This window comes from Phalacrocorax carbo, chromosome 2, assembly GCF_963921805.1.
Source record: "Phalacrocorax carbo chromosome 2, bPhaCar2.1, whole genome shotgun sequence".
Taxonomy (NCBI): domain Eukaryota; kingdom Metazoa; phylum Chordata; class Aves; order Suliformes; family Phalacrocoracidae; genus Phalacrocorax; species Phalacrocorax carbo.
In genome coordinates, this window is record NC_087514.1 from 66,113,339 (window position 1) to 66,137,962 (window position 24,624).

Sequence of the window (24,624 nt, forward strand, 5' to 3'; positions counted from 1 at the left end):
GTGCAACCACGGGACACAACTAACACAAAACTGTGATAAGGCAGGCAGGCTTAAAACCCTGTATGAGATTTGTGAGCTCTAAAAACTCCACCAGCAATACTGTGGATTTTTTTAAATGGCAAATTTCAAGTGGGGAACAAAGAGTGCATGGATATTTCCATGCTGACTTAGTTTTATAGAACTACTTTCAAGACAGTGACTGAAGATCCAAAAAAGATATCACCACACAATGTCTTCTTTAAGACATTGAGCCTCAAAGAGATAACAGCATTAGCAATACCTGGTGATTCACTGAGGCTTCAGGTAAAACCGATTCCTTTGTATTCAAACCCATAAAGTGCCCTGTCATAAAGACAAGGAATGAAGCAGAAAGGTGAATGCCAGCACTGAGTTATCTAGGTGTTCAAATGGTAAACTAACCCCAGCTCTTTGCTTTTTTACATTTGTTCAAAAATAGTAGTAGTGGGAATCAGCAAAAATAAAAATAAAGGACTTTTAGAAACAGCTGATGTCAAATTAAGAAAGTATTTTGAACTTCAGCTCCATGGGCATTCACATGTTTTCCCAGGCACCTTCTTAAAAGATTATGCAAATAGAGGCAAAAGGTACAGCAGCCTTCAAAACTAATTGCTTTGGCTGCTGGGAGGAGTGTTTGAGGGAGGTAATTAGCCTTGAAAACAAGAAGCAGCCTCTCAGAAAGTCTCTCTGTAAGCTTTGATGTTCCCAGCTCTGTGATCCTTTCCACTGGGCAGGGGTGTAAGTTGGGGGTTTGAAGGCTCAGCAATGGGTGTGATAGGGGAAAACCACACCTATCATAACTGCACGTCACACTAGCATGTCATAATGCCCTCACTAACGTGCACAGCGACTGCTACTGTTTAGGAGCAAGAAGGGAAAGGTGAAAAGGCAATTACCTTTCATCTTGATGCAAAACTCCCCCAATAGGTTTTCCAGCTCTGCTTCTATGGTACACATGTTCTGCGTTGGAAAAGAGAACAGCGGGGTGAGACAAACCCTCTTTCTGCCTTTTTTTTTCAAAGGTCTTTTTGGAAGGACAGATTCTGTTATGCAGATGAAAGGTATTTTGCAATAAAATCAATCTGCCAGAGCTATCCTTGATGTTTAGCTAGGTCTGGCCCTAAAAATGGCAGCTGAGCTGTGCCTGCTTGCGCCGAAGCCGAATGTAACCCCATGCTCTGCGCTCTAATCCTCCCGTTGGCAGAGGGCAGCTGTGGCCCTTGAAGTTGTGAAGTAACCTGGTCACTGTCCCGGCCCTCTCCAGCCAGGACACATGCCAGCAGCAGCTCCATGCCAAAGTGGCTCCCAGCATGTTTTTGATCTCCCGAAAAACATGGACTACATTAAGAAAAAAAAAGACTGTGGGAGGCGGGTACCGGACCCTCTCCAGTTCTTTCAGATTTCAGAAGGCTGTCACAGCTTGTGTGCTGGGATGTTTGCAACGCTATTAGACCTTTCTCCACCTACTGCCTGTTTAATAACATAGATGCCGATCACAGCAAGTAAAACCGAATAGGGTGCAGCAGGTGTCTGTATACACATGGGTTCCAGCCAAGCTGCCATCCCAAAATCTGTGAGGTGGGAAAGCCATAGTTAGAATATATGTAGGTTTGGGGCAGATTTATGTTTTTTTCATGTGCAGCAGTTCCTGGATATAACCCTGCTTTTGTTGAACATAAACATTACTATTTCAAGGGACTCTTTGGGCCCATGTAACCTGTCTTTGTAACTCATCAGATATTCACCTGATGACAAATAAATGAATAATAATTCGTCTTCGTTGGGTTTGCTTTTAATTCTTCTACCTGGATGAAATTCTCCCTGAAATCAATGGCAAAGTTGCCATGGCCTTCAAACAGTGTGAGAGCGAAAGATTAAACTGATGAGAATGTACCTCTGTGTACTCCTTGTGGCTCCTGTTGATTTCAGCTAAACTCTCTCGAGCTGCTTTGCTGGTAGGAGACATTGCAAAGGCTTGCTTCATTTTGCTGGCACCATCACAGAGACGTCTTTGGATACAATAGGCTTCGTAAAGCTCATCCACCTAGTGGAAACAATAAGGGTGCATTGAAAAAAAGACCTGAGAAAACCCAACAAAATAAAACCAGCAAACAATGAAGTCATTTGCATTACAAGGAAACTAAGCCAAACTCTTAGATCCATTGGAAGGTGTGAGCAAACGAAGCTGTGATACTGCCACAGCCTATGAAAAGGAAACACAAGATAAAAATAACTTCCACTGTAAAAATCTCATTACAGCAACACCAGATGCTGCCAGCAATTCACCTGCAAGCCTATATATACCAGCTATATATATAGCGGTTTATAGAGAGGTTTATATTTATATAAACTTAATCTACCAGATAAAGGACATGTAGGTCTTCTAATCTGACTTTATCAGGGTGAGGAGAAGGAAAGGAACAGAGAAAGCTGTCTCTTCTTTCTGCTTCTAATGCTCCTGCTAAGATAGGACGCTATCTGGTTTTTACCTAAAATAACTAAAATCCTTTGTTATATCTGATATCAAGCAATCGCCCTGTACCCCATGGTGCTTGTTGCTAAGTAGTGGATTTTCACAGCAGAGTATCTCTCTATGAAAGCTTCCAGCGCCTTGGCTTCCTCAGTCTATGGCTCTGTAGTGCTGCATTAGAGATGAGCCTGATGCGACAATCCAGGCGTGTTCCAAATCCCAATTTCCAAGCCTGCTTAACCTCTAACAAAATGCTTGTTGTTGCTTGTTTGTTTGGAGGAGGACTGTTCTTCCTTACAGCTTCAAAGCATGAGGTTGACTTTTATGAGGCTAGCTTGGATAGCCGGTGGCCGAAGCGTCTGACTTGAGGGATCCCTAACCAAAACAGGGACTGCTTTCCAAAGTGAGAGAGTTCAGCAAGGGTAATGGAGGCACAGGTAGCATTTTGCCATTTCAAAGTTACAAAAAAAGCTTCTTGGAGTCATATCCACTCCTATTTCTCTTGCAAGTAAGCAAGATAAAGACAGCTACTATAAATAGGCGTCACTTGGTATTTACTTCTGCCACCTGGCTGGAGCATTAGCCCAGGGTTGATGTCCTGCCCCTGCCCACACAAGCGTGGCTAAGGCACGCTCATCTGCCACCCTGAATAGGTGGGGGCTGCTGCTGCACGTCCCGTTTTCCTCGCTCTGCTTCCTCTACAGAGTGGCAGCAGGTAGACGGCAGAAGGCATCGCTGCAGCCCTGATTTCGGTACGGCTGAAAACGACCTTCTCTATCATTAGAAACAAAGATGTTTCTTTACCTGCCCAAGCCTGTATGTTTTAACGCAGCACAGCTCGGTTCCTTTTGTCTCTGTTGCTGTGGGTTATGGAAAGTGAACTAATGTACTCGGCAAGCTCGAGTAATACTGACCAGCGTTACCTCTTGTGTTTGGTACCTTTTGCTCCTATTATAAGCCCTGAAACCATTAGCTCTGAGCAGGCTGGAGTGGGAAGGACTTGAAGGGAAATGTTCTTTAAGCACTAATTTTGCCATTCACGTTGCCAGCAAGAGTGAAAGTCATTTGGGGAACAAAATTTCTGTCTATCGCCTGATGATTTATACTTTTTTTTCGGCTCCAAGAGTAAGAGAAGACTGAAATTAAAAGGTTTGGATGGGTTGTCATAATTGGAGTACTTCAAGCTGTGCAAATGCTTTTCAAATGACTCTCAAAAGACATTTCATCCATCAAAAATAATTCATTCTTTTGTCAGACTCAGAAAAGCAAATAATCACTAGCAGATATGTTTATAAGTAAGAGAATACATACCATGGATTTTGTCCAGCTCTAAAATGTATTAGTATAAATCACAAGTACCTCTACTGACTATTCTCACCAATGCAATCAAGTGGATGTGGGCCCCAAACCACGCAGCGAAAGCGTTAGCAGCGAAATCCAGGAACACATCCAATCTAGCTGCGGCGTACAGTAGAGACAATTGCCGAATAAAATGACTTTCAGATGCAACTCTACCTATAGCTTAACAGTAAGCATGCAATGAGATAGATGTTTCCCAGCAAGCGCCTGACCCTGTGTTCTCTCTGCACCTAAAAGCCAGGCGGGAGTGTCTCAGGGCATGGCTGGACCTCAGGGGCTACAGACCACGTGGAAACCCTTTCTTTGGCTCTGACCACCAGCCCGTTGCAGTAAAAATACTGAATCTGGGAGAGGCTTCGTCAAGGCGGCCTCTCCAGAGCGGAGGGGTAGCAGGAGGCCAAGGGTTTGTTTTCCTAATAACATAGGAGCAGATGCAGAAGAAAGATGATAGGGGCGCTCATTACCTTGCTAATGTGGAACTCCAGCCTCCTCATGTATCTTTCGACCGCTTTGATTTGCTGAAGGGAAGGAAGAGGCAGAGGGTGAGGCACATTTAAATAAATCAGTAAGTCATCACCATGCTAGCTTGCTAGCTCTGCTCCGGTCTTCAGGTCCCCATGAGGCTGAGAAACCCCTCCTTAAAACATGCAGGCTTTTGTTGCCTGGGAAGCTGGAGTTAGCTGTCCCACATTATTACCATTAATATGCTGTTGACAATGCAGCTCACTGACTTCTGTACCTAAAGTATTTTTGAATAAAAAAGTTTTCCTTTGATGGGATTTCCCTAGTTTAATTCTTAAAAAAGAAAAAAAAAACCAGGATCAGGCTTATTTATCTCAAAATATATTGTTTTGAGTACTTTGAAAACCTGTATTAAAATTGGTGGGGGTTTGCATTTCAAAATCCATTCTGTTCTTCAGCAAACTTTTTGACAGCAAAACCAAGCTTGGCATTTTGACTGAAAAAAAGCCTGGCTTGTTCAGGAAATGTATTTGAAAGCTTTCCTTTTGTTTCACCCAAATTTTTCCGTGGGCAAAAATTTTTTCAGTTTTTCAATTTTTTCTTCCCCAGAACTGGCAGGAGCATGGATGAGCCAGGGCTTGACCTGGCTCCCACAGTCACCCGAGTGTGCCCCTGCCAGCCTCCCACCCGCCCAGAGCCAGCGGGTGATGTTGCACAATGCAATGGATTTAATGGCTGGCAACTGACAGAAACAGGAGGTCTTGCTTCTCTGCCTCCCTCCTCCCCTGGCAGGGGTCTGCCTCCTTCCCTATGCCTGTCCCAGAGCCAGTTTAACTCGACAGACCCTGGAGAAGGGCTGATGGGGTAAGTTTGATGGTGGGTTAGTGAGCACAGCTGGCTGGCAGAGGCACCGTGCAATACCAGAGCCCCTGGAAAGAGGAGGGGAGCGGGACTTCTTCCTTTGCAAGTGCAAATTGTCAGGTAACTTCTCCCTCGATGGTGTTGGTCTGGGTAGTAGATCTAAGAGTGGTTTCCCATGCCAGCTATATACACCATATGGATACTAATGCTTTCTTGCAACACCAGTGTCAAAGGGGGTAACATACCTTATCTAAATCGTACAGGACTCCCTGCAACAGAGAAGATAAAACTGTGATTAATTTTGCAACATAGCAGCACCATGAGAAAATAATGTTTGTCAGTCAGTAGAAAACACAAATAAGAGCAGGGCTGGAAAGGAATAAGAGCATCAATGCAGGTTCCCTGCATCCCACTCCCACCCCGTGGCTGCTCCAGCACCTCGAGAAGGTTACTGTGCATCCACACGACGAAAAAGCATGACACGTACCAGGCGTGAGTTTCTTTTCATGTCTTTTAACTGAGTAGTCAACTTATCCAGCTCTGCCTGGTGAACTTCCAGATACTCGCTGCAAACACAAACCAGAGAAGGGATGCATGAGCTCTGCAGCACATACCGAGCTGTCTGCTGACCATCTTAAAAGAAAACCTGTGCAACAAATGGCTTTCCTCATTGGATCTGTTTTCAGACAAAAACTCATTTATATTAATCTGTCCTAAAAGCGGAGCTGCTGCCTTTTGGGGAATAACTAGGAGCCACTTATTTAGCTGTGTATAAGAGCTCAGTGTCCTCCTTAACACTGAACAACCGGTTTCAAGGAAGCTAATCTGCTGCTTAGTTTACAGGCTGGTGCCTTCCAATCACTGCTCCTGTATCTGGGCTAAAAGCCCTGTTATCATCTGGGATGTTATCTTAAGGGCGATACAAGCCTCTGACATGACTCTAGGAAATTTGGAGGAAACAAAAATCTAATGTTGAAATCACAGCCTTTGGGAGCTTTTCTAGCAATGTGAGTGGAAGTGGGATTCTGCCCTCTGTTTCCCGTAGAAATATTTCAGATCCTAAGTGTTACAAACCAGGCTCCAAGAGGTGTATTTTCCTCTCCTATGATTAAGGATCCCTGTTCCTGTGATATGTTTCTCTAGGCTTTAAAATGTCACAGAAAGCTTCAATCAACAAGCAGGAAAAGGACTCTTACTCCAGGCCACTCTTCAGGGCTCGGTAGACCTCTTCCATCCTTTTAGGCTGGGGCTCTTTGGGTGCGGTGCTGTTCTTATGCCCCAAATTATGTGTTTTCTTCACCTTTGCTTGGGGCTTCTTGAGTGCAGAAGAATTTTCAATAAAGGAGTTACACCTGCAAAATAAACATTAAAGAGAAGGAAGCCCCTATAAATCATAATGATCTCAAAGGAGCATAGCTTGAAGAAACCTTCTGATATTATCTCTACTAGCAGAAACAAATCTGCTTCTGTGCCTGCCAGTTAAAGGACTGCATTTGTTTACGGGTTAAGAGGTCTGAGCAACCTGGGACACGCGCTGTCAGCTTTTGATGTGCCAGTTGCCTTGCCGACATATGAATGCTGGTCTGGAAACGCCAGGCCAAGTCTGAGGCTCATCAGATGTTTCTCTGTCTTATACCATGCCTGTCCTGCCTCACATTGCTCAGCCACAGCCATAAAAGGGCTGAGCTACATCAAGGTGCTAAAAACAAATGGGAGCCCAGATAATCTCAGGCATAAAGCTTGGAGGCTCCTAAGGAAGATTGGGGCTTGGTTAAGAGCATGTCTGGAGGACAGCATCACACCGCTGGTCTTGAACATGGACCATAGGTACCTCTGTATGGCAAAGGGAGAATAGTTGTGCTGCATCTAGGTGCCTCTGGCGACTCTGCTGGGGGTGGGTCAGCATCTGACAACCATCACTGACTTGAGCTGACAATGGGAGGTCACCCTTTGCCTGCCATTCCTCCTCAATTGCTGACTGGTGGTCTGGCACTTGGAGACTTTACACAGGTTAAAATTAATTGTAAAGTAGCCTCTGGGGGCATCAGGGACTGGATGATTTGGTAAGTGCCTGACTCAAAGCCCTAGAGTCCTGTCTATCTAAAGGGTGGTGCAAGGCCAGGCTCTGCAGCCAAGCTCTGCCCTGTTTCCAGCAGGACGTGAACGCAACCCTGCAAGAAAAATAGAGTTGTTTTGAATTCATAGCAGTGTGGCAATGAGAAAACTGTCTTTTAGGTAGCAACGGTCTTCAGCTGGGGGTGGTGGGAAGTGTATCATGTTCCTGCACATTTCACATGTTGAAATGATCACTGCATAAGTTAGTAAATTAAAATGATTTTCTGAAATTCTCTCACTGCTCTGAGGCATGTGAGGAAGCCCTGCATTAATGGGGGAGAGGCAAACAGGCACTTGGTAGCTAAGGCAGAGGGTCACAGCTTAGTTATACAAACAATACAGAGAGAAATTTCAGCCTAGAAGGATTTCTTTGGCAACTCAGAGAGAAGGCAGTCCTCTCCCACCTCTTTTCCACCTTCACCCCCTAAACCCCAGGGCTCCCTTAGGGTCTGATTTGGAAATTCCCTGTACACAGCACAGCACTTGCCTGGAGCGTCTCTCCTGAAGCCCGCTGAAGCCAGCGAAGGACTGGCTTCTAATAATCCCATTAGGACCTCCTGGAGAGAATGAATGTGATCCTATTGACATGATGTCAGGGAGCCCGGGAGATATTCCTGAAAAACAACAGAAAGCAGGTCAGCGACGATGGAGGGTAAGAGGCAGGTGGTGAGGCTGGGGCTGCCTGGTGTCCATCAGTCATGGTAGGGAGTAACTGAACCCCACAAGGGGCTGCGAGCCAGGGCATGAATCTGTTTGCATTGCCAAATCATACCACCTCAAAAATAAAATGGTCCTATTTTCGCTTCTGGCTTATAGCCCCGGGTCTACTGAAAATGTGCTGGAGACACAAAGAGGGTCTGGTTGTGGGACTAGAAACCAGATGCTTCAGTGCGCTAATCCCAATGCCATCCTTGATTTCTGCCATGCCCAGCATGCTTCTCCCCCAGCCCTGGCATCCCCGGCTGCTACATCAGGGTGTCCCGGAGATTATTTTGGGAGTGTGCAGAGCTCTTAGGGGGCTCTCACCATTATTGCAAAGTGTTATTACATTTATTTAAAAAAAAAAAAAAAAGAGGGTTTATTCAGCATGAATCAAGTCCTGCAGCTACTCTTTGATCCTCACTTGTTTTCCCCATGGCTGTTCCCGCCTGGCTGCTGAGAAGGAAGATGCAGTGGGTGTACACGCAGCCACGGCATGCCGTGATGAGAGAGGGTTGCTCTCCACCACGATGAGAGGCGAGTAAACAAGCTCCAGGCACCGTATGTGCTGCATTTCATGTGTTAGGGGGAGCTCAGCACCCCGGGAGGAAGCACTTGCTCTGCGTGTGCTCATTTCCAATGCCCAGCTTGGCATCTGCACCAAACACAAGTGATTTCAGTCTGCCCATAAAGAAATATCAAAGTGCCGTGGTTCACAACAGCACCATCAGCTTGCTGCTGCCACAAGGGGAGAGTGGGACGCCTCCCTCTTCCTTTCCTCCTTGCTCCACTGTTTTCTGTGTCCCGACCCCAGCCCTTGATGCCCTTCGCAGACAATGAAGCAGATTTTTATGCTGCCTTGGTTTTGTGCTGCTCTGGTGAGATGAATGACCTCACCGAGCTGTCTGAGGAGCATCGCGGCCAGCTGAGGCCAGGCAGCAGGGCAGGGAGCGGGAGGGGAAGGGGGATGCTGGAAAAGAGGGCACTGGTCAGTGGGTGCTGCCAGGGACCAGCTCCCCCAACCCACAGGACCCATCCTCTCGCTGCCTCCTTCCTTCTCGGGGTGCCAGCATGGCTGCTAATGCCATCGTGCTGTGAAACGGATTGCGAAGCTAGGCCAGCTCAAAAATAACCTGACAAGAAATGGAAAAGAGATTTTTAAATAATATTTTTCCCCTTTTACTTTAAAAACTGGACTGGCATGCCCCCAGTTCATTTCACTCCAACAGCTGGGCCAAGGGGTGAGCCTGGTGCTGAGGCAGAACGGCATGGCAAGGGCTGGAGCTGCCCACAGGCAATGGAGCTGATGCTCTGTGAAACTGTGACCTATGGGGCCGAGGGGATGGCAGCTAGTTTAAATCACCCTTTCATCCCCACAGATGAGGAATGATGATGAGTAGCCCCAAAAAAGCAGCCATTTGTGAAGGCCATGGATTTACAACATAAGCCTTCTCAACCGACCGTATTTGTTAAAGATAAGCACCAGAGCTACGTGGTGCCTGCACAGCAAACACTCACTGGAGAAAGCAAATACGTGGGGTAACATTGTATGCCATCCAGTTATGTTTAATTTGTAGAGCTAAGCTGGGCAAATACTCTTTGAGGCAGCAGTAGATGTCACAGTGAGCTACTGCTTCTCTGTGAAGGGGACTGCATTGCCTGAGGAGCTGCTTTCTCAGGAATATTTCTGCCAGAGCTCCACCAGAAATACTTCTTCCAGTCCCAGCATTGCCAGCACTACTGGTAACGAAGTTTTCTCTATCGCACAACCAAAACAATGTAAACCTTTCTGGTTCAGAAGCGAGAGCTGGCCCCTGTGACTGGCAGCCCTCAGAGACACCACCTGGGCTGCAATTAAGGACAGTTTTCCCCTCCGCTGTGGCCAGCAGATAATGGTGCACCACACAGAGCATCCAGCTTAGGGCCGAGCCAGCTTATCCACGGTGAGGATTAACCCTCTCAGTTAAGTTGCTCTTAACTGAGGATTAACCCCTAGGAGTTGCTCTCAGCCAGACCAGGGCTGGGAGCACCTGTGCTGGGCAGAAACCCATGACCAGGAGAGATGGGGGAAAGGGAGAAGGTGGGAGCAGGAAGGGGAAGCAGGAGCTCAGGAGAAATTGCAGCAAGGATGTGCTTTGGCTTACTCACACAGGGATAAATGTGCTCCAGCCACAGCTGGAGATGCTTGAGTCTTCAGTCAATGAAAGCCCAAATTTTGCCCTCCACTCACCCCTAGCTCCTTAAGGCTCTCAGCACACCTCTGCAGGGCTGAGCTCTGCTCAGGCTTGCTGATACTCAGCTCTTGGCAGGAGCCACTTAGCAGCTCCCAGGGTAAACCTCACATCCCTGTAGACGGTACAGCGTCTACCCACATCAACTGATGTCTAACAGGTCAAACCTCACTGAGAACCAGCTCCTGAGAGACAAAGTGGAAACCACCCGATCACAGTACTCTGGGGGTCTGCGCAGCAAGTTCCCTTTGGTTTTGCAAATAACCTTAAGACAGTTATGCTGCATGCTGTGTGCTCCCATTTGCATACAAGGATTTGCATTAAAAAGTATGGGTCCAGAGTGCCAAGGAGCAGAAAATCTCTTGCAAGTGTTCAGCACTCACCCTGATTAGCAGCCCTGCTGACAGCATCTGGAGACCTACGAGGCTAGAAGCTAAACAACGCTGACAGTCAGAAGAGATTTAACTGCATAAACATCAGCCATTCCTCAAAAAATAAGAAGAATACAATCAAACTTGACATTGGGTCCTAGTCATGACCACATTAGCTATAAAAACGTAATTACTTCAGATTCAACTCTTGTCAAAATGCTAATGAATATCTTCTGTATTAATATGAAAGAAAAATGAATGGGTTTTGCTCCAAACAAAATCTTTATGTCCATGTGTGACCATGTGCACACATACTGGAAGTGTTTAAATTTTTGTTTGCTTTGGGGAAATTTAAAAAAACAGTATTTTTGGAAAAGGAATTTCCTTATTTTGCTCAAGCATTTGATGGCTTTGCAATGCTTTAGTAACTAAGACTTTCCTCAAGATACCAGAAGGAAATGTAGAAGAAGTGCAATTGAAATGCAAATTGAAGACCTGGCTGGAGCTACTTGTGCTTTGCTTTTGCATAAAAGGGTCAGAACTCAGAGCCAGGATATGCTTGTGCTCTCTCTGTATATATTATGTATAATCTTGGTGATTAATGTATGTTTTATTTCTGTACAGAAGGAAACTGTGATAAAAGGAGGTAAGAGTCAGAACAGATGAAATCTCCCAGTTCTGTTCAGTTACTTTTCAGTTTGCCAGGTTAGAGGTTGACTCCGTTGTACAAACACAATCTGTTCTTAAGATTTCAACTTACATTGCTGACATCTCAGATACTTCCAACCGACCTCACAAAATTGCACTGACTCTGCCTATCGTCAGCAACAGCCCCTTAGACCAGATTCACAAAGACGGTGATTGCATATGGGCACATATCAATGGGTTATTTATGATGTCTATGTCTAGGAAATACACTTTGAGTGATGAGTGTTTGCCACATTTTTGTAATATAGTTTGTAGAAGGTGATTTATTTTCCTGTCTCCTAAACCATTCACAGGCCTCTGTGCTATCGACTAAATAAACCTACGTCTGAATTTAATAATACAGTTGTATTCTGATTTTATGGATAGATGTAGTCACTAGTATAATTTCAGTAAGACTCAGCCCACAAGGACTTACCCAAATCTTTTGTTGACCTGACCAGTATCCCTACAGATGAACACTACTAAAGGGATTTTGGTGCTACTTCAATGCAGTGACCAAGTTTCTAAGTCTGCATTTAGTAGTTACCTGATATAATTCTACTGTCTTCTAGATACAGAACACATTTTGCTCTCAATATAAAGCATATTGCACATCTAAAATGGTATTAAATGCTTTTGAGATTGGAGAGATCCACCTCACCAGTGGACGCAATGAGTACACTTACGTTTTTAAATCTATATAGCTAATGAACCACTGATGTTTCATTTTAAAAAGTCACCAGTCTGCTTAATGCTAATAAAACATGTGCTGTGTAGAAGCATAATTAACATCATTAGCATTGCCTGTGCTAAGTGCACAGGAGTTGAATGATGAGCCCATCAGCAGAGTCGAGGGATAAGGTGAAATCCTATCACTACTCCTTCTCTGCCTTATTCCCTGACAGCTTGCAGCAGGGAATGGCAGATAATTGATGATGTCTCTGTCCCCGGGGAAATAAAAGTCCCCTCTCACAGCTCTCCTTTCACTCTGGAAACAGGAAAACAGCTGAGCCTGAGCTAATGAGAGGGGAAGGGACCATCGAGCTCATCACTTTCCACAGGGCTGCCCTCTCTTCATCACCCTCAGCATGGACCTCCACCTCCCATAATGCGAAAACATTTGATAAACAGTATGGACCTCAATCCAAGCTAGGAGAGAGGAAATTCAGCCAGAAACACATTTGTTAAATGTAGACTGACTTTCACACGGTCCCCTTTTGTTTGCTTTTTCCCCATGACTGATCTGGAGACAATATTTTTTGTTCACCACATGATGAGGGGAAGTTGTTTTTGCTACACATGCTAGCAACTGTGTAAAGTTGCAATAAATATACCAGTGGTGATGGTGCCCTTGATTCCTCCTGTTCTCTCCTTGTAGCAGCTACGGTTATGGCTCTGGGTCTAGGGTTTGCTGTAGGGTATTAAGGAGCCGTCTGCAGCCGAGGGTCTGTGGAATAGAGGGTTCAAGGACAATTTGGGATTATGTATTATCCTTGATTAAATGGGAATGGGGGTAGGACTCAGTGACTGAAGGGACTCTTGATAATCCTTTGTTCCTACGTTATTTTTTTGAGTGACACATGTTTCAAGGTCCATTCTGGACCTAAGGAGGTGCAGTCCCTACAGAGAGATGGCTTGTATGTTGTTCCTTCTGCCGATCCATGGTCTGCAGGCTGTCTGTTAAAAATTGATTAAAATTGTTATGGTTATGGTAAGATGAGGGGGTCCACTAAACTGATGTGAGTGGACGGCTGCAGAAGTCAACTGACCCAGAGGTACTTTCCAGCCTGGTCCCCACCATTCTGTGGTTCTGTTTTGCATGGTAGGAACATTTCTTACCTGCAAACCCGAGGTATGTCTAACAAATGAACTGGTATCTTCTTGAATAATGAAAGGAAAGAATACGTTTATCTCTCATCTACATCAAGGTCTATGTTCTGCTTATCAGACTAGCTGGCCAGCTTACAAAAGTAAAAACTTTTTATTGCAGTAAGATTAAATCCAATAAGGAAAGAAACTGATTATACGCTAGAAGTCATGTCGTCCTCCCAGGCAGCCAACTCTTTCTGCTTTGCACTTGTACACCCAAAGAGTACAATTCACTTCTAAGCTTATTCAGGCTCAGTTCAATTCTAAGCTCATTCAATATGCCTTCAGCTGGTGTCACTTGCTTTTGTAGCCTAAAGTCTAGCCATTTTTAATATTAATTTTCCAACTTCCTTCTGACTTAATTGAATCACCCTGGCAATATGAGGCCAGCATGGCCAGTAGCCCAAATAACCACCTGGAATTTATGGTTTCCATGCTCCCTAGACTCCTAGAAGGCAGAGAGGTATGCATCTTGGATGATAATGTAGACATTCTTGTGGGTGTTTTTTTAATATAAAAGTTTGACAGTAATATATGGGTAAGAAAGCTCAGGAGCCTTATAAAAAGTTTCACAAGAAATTTAATTCTTTCACAAGAGGTTTTATACTTTTAGAAGAAAAAAATCTTAGGCATTAGTGCACAGGCTTATAATTCCTGAATGTGCCAGGAACGTTTCTGTGGGATGGGATCTCCTGGAAGCACCTGTAGAAAGTTGTCTGCTATTGGTCATTGGATTACATGAACTACAACTTTCATGGTGCATTTTATGCTCCCAGTGATTGGGCTGCTCCTTCGTTGTGCAGGGTAGCATTTGCCAGAGTTGTACAGAAATGTGAGCTCCATCTGAAGAACTATTCTTGGTTGCTAGAACAAAATCATGTGCATTTGTTCCCTCAAAGTCCAAGGCTATGAGATATTCCTAAATAGCAGCATATGGCTACACTGACAAGCACACTTCCCAAGCCTACATTAGCCGGTGAAAGGCCAGCAGATCTGTGAGCATCAAACTTTAATTTTAGCGTACAGAAAAAGAGCCACGTGGGCTTACCACCATGGCTGCAGGGAGCAGTAGTGCAGTGAGAAAGAGCTATAGTCAAGATGGCTCCCTCTCTTTCAAATAGGAGATGTGGTGGCACCTGGTTCACGCTTGGGTGGATGTCAAAGCCGCTGGTACCCACGTATTCCTGCCCCAGCACAAGGAGGCAAACTTCTGCCCCATCTCTTGCAGCAACAACAATCTTAGTTTAACCCACGGCAGCTCGTACTGCCTGAGGTGGGTCTCTTCCCCCACCATGAATGGATATTATGGATATTATATCACCTCTTGTGCCACTGACTATCCAGCGGGATCTCTCTGAAGGCTCGTGCTCCCTTCTCACTGACGGCTTTATCTGCATTAGTGATGCCTGCAGTGATTCTTTCTTTTATTAGTTGTATTTCAATACCTTCATTTCGGGTGGATTCAGTTTTTACAATGCGCAGAAGTGTTTATGTAACTCCTGCATCTTTTATAGCTCTACTTAAGCTCATAACTGGGACCTTTACTTTGTCATGCAGAAATCCCTGCCAGTGAGTACAAGATGCCATTACCTGTTTCTAATAAACAAAAACGTTAGCTTTGAGTACTTTGGTATTAAATTTTACCTTTTGTTTCAAACAATATTTTTCCCAAGACTTGATACTAATAGCAAGACTTGTACTTTATGGTCTCATTTCTGTAAGAACACTTTTAATATTGTATATAGGGATATTTTCAACTCAAATGCTACAGTATTTGCTAGCTCATCACTAGGCATCCTGAGCAGAAACTCAAGTAGTCTACCATCTGGAATAGCTCCTGCTGTTTGTTCTGCTCTTCCTACCCAAATTGGATGAAGTACATAAACAAAAAAGCAATAATAATAGTAATATGAAGAAAGCTAACAGGCCAGGTCAATAGCAAAATGGTAAAGGAATTTGTGGCTCTAAATGTATAGGACCCAATACTTGATGATCCCACTGCAATATAGCTCCATAAAAAAATAAAAAGCATCGGTCGTCTTTCACACCAGTGAAGGTGCCAGAGTCAAGGTGGGGACTTTTAACTTATTTTATTTTTACTGTAAAATGTGTCTTTGGCTCTAACTCTCTCACCTTACTAGCACAGAAATATGGACTGACGGTGGCTAAGGCAAAAGCAGTACCCTTCTGTCTTGTACCACAATTAGCTTCTTCCTGTCCCCTTTGTAGCTATTTTTTCACCAGAATTCTTGGTACATGCCCTGTTTCCCCAGCTGGGGAGTCACAAACTGCCCTTTCCGCTGCTCAGCCTCCCCTCAGAAAAACCCTTACAGCACCGCTCCTTACCCTTGGTATAGCACGTGCTGAAAACATGAGAGGGAAATGCAAATGAGTTATTTTGCTGTAATAAATCCAAGGAAAATAAATTTGATCCTAAACAGCTCCCATGCACAACAGATGGGTTTGTGGTAGCTGACCTAATTTTTTTCAGTTCCACCATTTTTTTTTGCACTGGTAGCTGGAGTGAGCGTGCGCAAGAACCCCACGGGGTGCCCTCCCTAATGCCGTTCCCCAGCAGCGCTAGGAACACAGAGCAACCATATTCAGCTGGTATTAGTGTAGATAAGCAAAATTTGGTCTGTAACAGTATGTATGAGTGTGGCTGAGGGATCAGAATCTGGCCATCTAATTAGATTTGACATTCATTCATTTCAAACCCACCCATTATGCAGAATTATTTTTGATTAGAAGTCAACTCCAATTCTACTCATCATTGATTATTCTTTATGTCAATTAAAGAATTAATTAAAAACAAAACACCCCTGCTGTTCAACTGCTGGGAAATAACCTAAAGAAAAAGCATTTCTGAAAATCAACTACGAATGATCTTCTCATGCTTTAAACCCACCGTGCACCGAATCTTTAACAGCAGTTCACCGCGAGTGACCGGCACACGTAATGAATCACACTGTCATTTTGGCAGTGCTACGCAGGAGTAAATGTAGAAGACTGTGCAGCTCTGTAATCTATCCTTATATAGGAGATAAACTATGAGGAGCAATCTTGTGAGAAGTACTAAGACTAGCAGATGCAGAACAGGCTGTGGGAATTACTCTGGCTAGCAGCAGCATGACTACTTCTTGACCACTTTCAGCATATACCGCTGAACACTGCCCGGCTGACCACATGTGTTGGGTGGAATTTCAGTTTCTCAGCTCAAATCACAAAAAGCGATCAACCTATTCTGTACTTTCGCAAGCATTAGCAGTAGAGGAGACCGGAAACCGTGAGTGGTGCTGGTGGTGTCCCTTCTCCCTTACTGACCAGCAGTAACATTTGGATGAGCCCGTGAGTAAGATCTGAGAGGTAGTGGGGTAAGTCAACCCTCATGTCAACAGATGCAACTCTGGTGGGAGTCTTTCAGCAAAATCCATGACGACTCTGAGCAGTGACCTAAATTTGTGTGCCATGTGTAAGCTTCACTTTCTCAGACTGTGTAAGCAATGAACAGAAAAACCTTCTCACAGGAGGGAAAAGCAATGACCCAAAAGTGTTTAATATAAAATCATCCTTAAGAGCGCTGCTTTCTTTTATTAATTTGCACCAGTATTTCTGCTGTTACAACCCTCATTTAGTGCAGACAGCAGCAGCACAGGCAAGGTCGTCAACCCAAGGCTACTACCTCTTTGCATCTGCAGGAAAGTAAATGCATCAAGTAAACACATGTAGGATGGTTTAGGTAACCAGTGGGCTGCTCTAGAGATTAGTTGTTTTGCTTTGGCTAAGACAGACAAACTGTAGCTGTAGTTGGTATCCACTCCAGGTATGCTCTAACATAAGCATGAGTGAGCTAAATTAAACAAATAAGACAGGCATTTCATCCCTGAAAGGAAAGTAAAACATTTTTGTTGTCAAATCCTTTCAGTCACAAATGAGATACAAACTCTTTGCTGCTCCTCTTTAAATACATGGGATTAGGGTGACTTAAAATGCCCTGCGTGTTTATACGTCCTATTTCAAGGGGTGCCTTAATAGCACATCGCTCACTAAAATGTTGTTGAAGCCACATCACTACATGTTTTAGGATGGAACATCTTTAAAGCTGCACGTTCTTGTCCCAGATATAAGTAAAGCAGCAATGGCTTTATTTAATCTTTTTGACACTTCACAAGTGTGGCCATTTCAAGAGCATTGCCATAAAAGTCCTGTGTTACTTCATTTATATTTGGCTATAGCATGTGTCTGAAGCTTTCTTCTAGTACATCAAGTAGTTGAACACTGTCCGTGTGCAACCAAGAGAGGCTGTGTGCTCTGATGTAACTCCTGTCTCTTGGCTTCAGTTCATTTAAATTCAAGACTCGAATCTTGTGTTAGAGAAGATCATACATATATGACCTTTAAAACTTTTATGTAAAGTGATGGCAGAGGTTATTCTTCTGGCTAATATATTTTCAGTTTTAAAAAGTCTCACAGGCATAGGAGACAACAGCGCACATCTAATACCCCCGATAGCCTGAACTTCCCCCAAACTACCACCATCTTCTCTAGCCAGGATCATTAAAGGGGCCGTAAAAAGCAGCTGAAAGAGATTTGATGCAGGATAAAGGGTTAAGGTGAGTCTGTGCTAGGTAAAGAGTCCCCATTGGAAAAGCTTGTGTTAAAGAAGATAGCGGTACTGGAGAAGAGATCTGATGACCAACAGGGCAGCGGAGCAAAACCAGGAAGGTTATTGCTATGTGCAGGTGGCTGGGAGGCACAGGTATCCCAGCACCCTGTCCCCACGCTGCTGTTCTACACAGAGCAGTCGCAGCCCACCAGCACAAAAAGCAGGACAGTTTTATAAACAAACCACTTGAAAAAATGTCTAGAATTTTGTGAAGAACTCCTCTCCTTTCCTCCGCTTTCTGCAACTGTGTTTAATTTCAGTAGATGTCAAATTTCTCAGAAGGCTGTGAAGCCTCTGTAGAAAAGCTCTTCCCTCTTCGAATCTGCAAGGGCTTTCTGTTCCTTGGGGCAAAGGAGGTTACACCATTTGAGCCACCTCTGGCATGGTTTTGGCTTGGGCCAATTAGCTGGGCATGGTCTGGGAAGGGGCATGGGCCAAGGACCATTCCCAGAGCAGTCTCCATGTGCTTCCCTCTTTTGAAAGACGGAAGTGTAATGCCACGGATACAGGCTGGTCTCTGCCTGTTGCCATTAGAGCCTGACAACAATCTTAAATGCCTGCAGTTTACTGCCACAGACACAGCCAATGCAAACCTGATTAAAACCTTAAATATATGGTAAGTAGATCTAGTCAGGTTAAATTGGTAAATTTAATCTGTAGTGAACATTAAAAAAAGAAGTCTTGAGTTTAAAATGTCATGCGCTCCAGACATGCTATAGGATTAGTTACCATTTGAGTCTTTTAGACACAGAGACATTACGGATAAAGCGAGCGTGGATTAAACAGATCTGACAGCGTTTATTGTTGCTGAACTACAAGGTAATTATCTTGCGTAACTTTTCATTGCACAAATTAAGGCTGCACACATCTCAGCACAGCCCTGCTTTTCCACAGTCTGCCATTTAAAGGAAAAACCCACTAAGGCCATCGCAGGCTAATAAACAGCTTTTAGGAATGACCCTGCAGCTTGTCCTCCACTGCCGTCCCACTCTTTTCTCCTTTCCTTCGCTGTTGAGATTTCTGTATTTTCCAATTCACGTAATAGCAATGGACCATCGTTCTGGGTATAGGAAAAGGAGGATATAATTGTTTTATATGATGATGGAAAACTATTTTGTCCTTTTGCCAAAGAAACCAATTGTGTTCCTCACCTGGTGGCAGCACAAAATGCCCACAAGAAATACAGTGGCTGCAGAAAGCATGCATACAGTGTTCGGTTTATGCTCACATAGGAGCTGCTATGCTGGATCAGCCGGTGCGTAGTTCTCTACCCGTGAGAAGGAGGATTATTTTCTTTTTAAGGGTAGAGCCAGGAGGGAATGGGGAAAACCCAACCCCTTGTTGGATAACTACAGACGAAAAGCCATCTAACCTTCAGGGAGCTTCTGCTTTCAGCGTAGGGCATGAAAATCAAATATATTGCAAGCATTTCCAGTCCAGCACCTGCGTGCATGGAAAACAAGGCTTTGTGGTCCAGCTGCCATCTGGGGAGATGATGGCAACATCTCCCTCTGATTTCAAAGAAAGAAAAACCTTGGTATACGCAGGCAGCATTTTAAGCTGATTATCCTCCAGCCTCAGCTGAAGTCTCAGCATTTTTAATATAGCTTTGGTTTGGTTTTGTGTAGCACAGATGACTTAGTGAGCATTTCTAGCACTTCTTGTTATTAACCTGAACATCTAATAAACGAAACAGTCATCTCTGTTTACTGTAGTGGACATCTATTCTTATTAACAAGATTTTGTGTATATCTAAGTAGATGTGGCCTGCGAGCCTAACACTGTATTCAGGAAAATGCCTCATGGTTCAAAGAGCACCTCACAGCCAATTGCTTCCCATCCCACAATCATCCCTGTGCAAAAAAATGAGTCCTCCTCTGAACTAACAAAATGATATTTTGCAGATGGACCGAATGAGACAAGGAAAGGACAGTCAGTCGTGCAGGGCTTGACACATTATACACTTAATTAAGCAGTGGCATTTTCTTCAACAGCATCATCACCCATAGACATGCCTGTATGGTTGGAAAAGTGCACAGGGATAGCTGTTGCTACCACAATCCATTGACACTTGCTGGGACGAGCAGAGAAGAAGGTGTCTCCACACCAGGGGAGACTCCCTGGCCAAAGACTGCTTGCAGGCATATTATTGCACAAAGCTGTAACATACATCCCTACTTCTGTGCCACAATTAAAGTTTTACACCCATACATTTTAAAATTAAATACCAACAGAGGATGTCAAGTTGCTTAATTACGTAAAAGACCCTTTCCCTCATGTTATACAATTAGAAAATGCCCATTGGACTTTGAACACAGGGCTACACCGACCGACCCACCTGCATGCCTGCGGCAGTACCACGGACCGGCGCCACCATCTCAGCCCCAAGCACAAGCTCCACTCCCCAAGACTTCTGAGGCATCTTCAAGGGGTGCATTCACTAAAAACCATATTTTTTCCCTCTGTTTTGCCTCACTCTTCTAGCCGATGCAAGATAAATTCGACAAAGAAGAAAGATGCCTCACTGAGGGACAAATTAGCCTGTTCAGCTGCTCAAGACGGTGAGATGATAATTCGGGGAAAGAGAAAGGAAGCTGTGGAGCTCAACCTTGCCCCATCTGTTGAAACACGAACCTCAGGCAGCTATTTGCAGGTGCTTATTTGCCTGTCTATCTCCAACAGATTTCACTGTAAATTAGTTCCTTCCTTTGGTCAGCCCAAATAGAAAGGTTTAAATAGTAATAAATAACATCGGTCTAGCCTGGTCTTTTGTGGATGTGAAGGCACAAGCTAAAAGCAGAACCTTAATGACAACTAGATAGATTTTTTTTCTGATGCAATTTCTTGAGATTTTCAGAGCTGATGGGTGGTTTGAAGTTTTCCTGTCGGTGATGTTTGCAGGACAAAAATCAAGTCTGACAAATCTCTGGGTATCGCAGCTAAATGGTTTTTTTTAAATAATAATAATTTTAAAAAGTAGTTTCTTGCAGAAGAGATTATTTGAAAGCGATCTGGTGTCACTGAAGGGTTAGCAGCAGGTTGCCTGACCTGGGAAGCTCTACCTGCTGCAGCTAATCGGACTGTTTGAGGGCTGGGAGAGAAGGCAGGCAGGCTGTGAGCAGTAGGACACTAGTAATGAGGTGGCTGGCTCTGCCAGCCAAGGTCAGCTTACTGGAGGCATCAGAGACCAGAGAGCTTCTGATGCTTTAAAAGGGCTGGAAGATAAAATGTATTATTGTGACTACTTCATGTATTGTGCTGTTTCCAGTGAACTGTCAGCTTCGATTTGTTCCTCCTGTTGAAAAGAAGAAAGATGCTCGTGTACTTCTGTGCTGATCCCTCATTTCTTTTGTGCTGGTTGGGGGGTAAAAATTACAGGATACCCTTGTAACATAAAAACACAGCAGAAAAAGACAACTTCAGGGAAAAAACCCAGCTAGTTCTCGCATCACACTTACAGGACTCGCTTCTTATTGAGGCTTCCGGGTACAGAGCCTGGATGCAAAGACCAAGGCAAGATCTGTGCTTGTAGGTGCCAAAAAGCAACTCAAGAGCACCAAGGAACCTGCTCTTCTCAGTGCCTTCCAGTGAGTGGGCCAGCACATACCAGGACTTGCTTTTTGGTCACAGCTGGGATACAGCTGGTTCCTGGAGCCTTGCTGCTGCTTCCTAATTATCTTGGACCTGGCTGGAGAGAGAGATCCTCTTTCTTCCCAATAGCACCAAACCTAGCAGCAAAGGTACTTCAAAGTTGGAGAGCCAAAACTTGGGGGATTGACTCCAAACCCCCTGGATGCAGCCCGAGGCTGTATGGGCACAAAGTTGAGATAAAACTGCTGCCCGCTTGCAATAAAAGAAGAGCACAAGTTTCTCTGGGGAGCAAACAAGCGGTGCTCACCCGCAAGAGGTTGCTTGACCAGGTTTTGGCATGGCAGCTGTCTCTAGGTTGCCAAATGGGGGTAAAACCAGCTCTAGGAGAGGATTACCCAGTACCCACTGCTTTCTTTCCCCTTGAAGTATCTGCCTGGAGCACGAGCCAGAGCACCGGCTTTGCAGGGCGGACAGGACAGGAGTGAGCCAGCCCTAGCCCAGCCACGCAGCCCACCTGGGCACAGGTAAGTGAGGGCAGGAGCAGCGTTTGCACCAAGGAGCAAAAATGAAGCTGCTGAGCAGCTGCGGCAGGAGAGCACTACAGTCGCTGCTCTTATCCAGGTTATGCGGGGAAGGACGGTTGTGGGGCTCAAAGGGAGCTGGCTGCCCAGCCTTAGCTAAGCCATGCCTGACATTAGGCAGAGAGATATAATATGATCTGGTTTACTGCATCCAGGGTTGGCTCCCGCTGCTGCTCTCCTCCCAGCCCTCTCACGGGGAGCTTCTGTTCCTCCTCCAGCCACCCAGCTCTTCTGCTCACAGACTGCCCTCCTGCCTTGCTCTGGCAAAACTAAATTGTCTGAAGGACAATGAGGGAAATGAAGATGTTGGCAAATTTGCTACAGGGAGAAAATTAAATTCTCATTTACACTGTGGAGCCACCATGGTGTGTGAAGTCCCCCTAGACAAAATTGCTTCTGCTGTCAAAAGACTTTAAATTTGATTTTAAATTCACAGTGGGCCCAATTCTTTCTCTCTGCCGTCTAAAAGGCCAAGCGCATCTTGGAGACAGTGACACAATCTGTGCAAAGCTGGTGGGGAAAATACAGTCAGTGCATGCACTTGCTGATTAATTTTGAAAATCTCTTACTGAGAAGCTTCTTTAACAATCCTGCCACCAGAAGAGCAGCGAGCGGTTGAAGCTGAGTGAAAAAGACTGGTGACCTCCAAGCTCCTGCTAAGTGGGAAAGTAACCAGGTTTCTTCCCATTTTGTTAATAGAGTCACCCCAGAAGCACATAGCTGGGAAGTGATGGGACAGTCCCCTATCCGATACTAATTCATGTCCTGGCCTTAACGAGCCTGTGCCAGGAGCGTGCGTTCAGGCATCACCCTCCTCACTTCCTTCCCTGTCTGCTTTCAGCTGATGCTCCGTGCTGCTTGAATGGCCTCAGACACGAGCTGCCTATCTCCCCCCTGCCTGTAGCTGAGCTTGGCTGATGAAAACTACCCCAGCAAGTGGGTTGTCCATGAGCAGCTTGTCACTGCCACATGTATAGTATGAGAATGAAAAAGAAAGCCAGACCAGCCATCCCTTTTTTGGAAAAAGCCAGTGCTGCCTTTAGTTCTTACTCCCACTTCTTCCCAGTGGGGAAGCAAAGCAGCTTACCCCGGAACAGGACCTTTCCCAGCAGCGTGCTTTGTCTGGAAGTTACCTTTCTGCTTGCTCAGGTTTAAAAATATCAAAGAGCAAAAGGTAACCCTGCATGGGCATGAGAACATGCTGCAGTGAATTTTGAGGCCGTGCTTTGTACCGTGCTTATCCTGAGTGTTTGCTCTGTGAAACAGGTGAATAAAATGGTCACGTGCCTTGAGACCGCAAGGAGGTAAAGCAACCTTCTCACTTTGGGATGCTGCTTCACAAGGCGCACACTTCTCCCCTTACACATTCCCAAGTGTTTAAGAAATACTAATTCTGCTACAGAAATACCTCTAAGGGGTAACTGTACTGTCATTCAAGAGAGGAGTAGAGAGACGTGGAAAAGCTAATTGCCCTGTTCTTTAGGGAGGATCCTGGAAAGAAATTCAACCTGTTGTGTCTTTAAAAGAAAAACAAACAAACAAGCGACCCCCAAAGCCCACATCTTGTCAAGAAGTGCCGCTTGGATGGCAAAAGTTAAACCAGCATCAGGTTATGGATGCTGGGATTTTCAAAGTCCCATTGCACACGTGCTTATCTGCACTTACAAGTAACGCAGGCACCATCTTAAATGACTGTCCTAATGATTTGGTAACTGGCTGAGAAAAAGCTGAATTTAAGAAAAAAGATAGATTTTGTTGCCTTTAGATTCCCACTACTACATACTCACCCTTAAATGTGGAGCAATTTGTCGCATTTGCTGTACGGTTATAAATCGGGGCTCCTAACCTTCCCCAATGGATACCTTCCTTGAACCTGGCCACAATAAACCAGATCCCATCAAATCTCTTCCCAGTGTGTGAAGGTTTCAGAAGCAGCTGGGCAGCAAGCACAGAAATCTTCCAGGAAAGACACTTTCCTCTCGCCTCCTCCTTCCTCAAGCTCCGTTTGGGTACGCTCCCACTTTTTGTTTGTTCAGAAGGAGAGGGATGCTTATGAAACCTAATTAGCCACCGGCGAAGATGAAGATAATGGTTCTGTTTGGGAGCGCGCGTTCCCTGCCCCGGGCTCCAGCTGTGTGACAGCAGCTCAAACACGGTCATTAAGATGAGCGTGGCAGAATGCACGGCCGGCTTAATGAATGCAGAAATTACACTGAAAAATACATTCAGCTCTTCCCAGCGAGATGTATGAAAGGGTGCAAAGGCAGAACGGCCACACGCACCCAAACGCACGCGCACACACAGTTTCCAGAAAGCTTTTTGAAACTTTAAATGAGGGACAGCAAAATGCTCAGTGAACACAGCAATAGAAAGATCAGTCATAGGATTAGGATGACCTTTTGTAACCAGGGCATTCAAAGGTACGCTGAAGTGCGGTGCCAGTGTGTAATATGTTTGCATCGGTTCTTGGGAATGAGCCAGAGACTGAAAGGAGAACCTAAGAGGGTCGAAGCTTTCCTCTGACCAGTAATACCATAAAAGCTCGCTGGAAATAGAAAGACAAGACCTAAGGAAATGCTGAGATTTATGCTTGGTGGGGTTTTTTGGGGTTTTTTTTTTTGGTGGAAACCAGGCTAAGCGCTTC

General features: G+C 44.9%; 1 protein-coding gene across 4 annotated transcripts in view; it reads right to left on the reverse strand.

The window, feature by feature from the left end:
- Positions 1-24,624, reverse strand: part of RIPOR2 (RHO family interacting cell polarization regulator 2) — a 70,211-nt gene that overhangs the window by 28,037 nt on the left and 17,550 nt on the right. For all 4 annotated transcript variants that reach the window (XM_064443138.1, XM_064443137.1, XM_064443141.1 and 1 more), the window contains exons 2-8: positions 7,773-7,899; positions 6,367-6,522; positions 5,658-5,736; positions 5,416-5,439; positions 4,312-4,365; positions 1,913-2,062; positions 915-978 (exon numbers count right to left, since the gene is read on the reverse strand). In XM_064443138.1, coding sequence (XP_064299208.1) covers positions 915-978; positions 1,913-2,062; positions 4,312-4,365; positions 5,416-5,439; positions 5,658-5,736; positions 6,367-6,522; positions 7,773-7,899 — 654 coding nt within the window. The remainder of the gene's footprint in view (positions 1-914; positions 979-1,912; positions 2,063-4,311; positions 4,366-5,415; positions 5,440-5,657; positions 5,737-6,366; positions 6,523-7,772; positions 7,900-24,624) is intronic.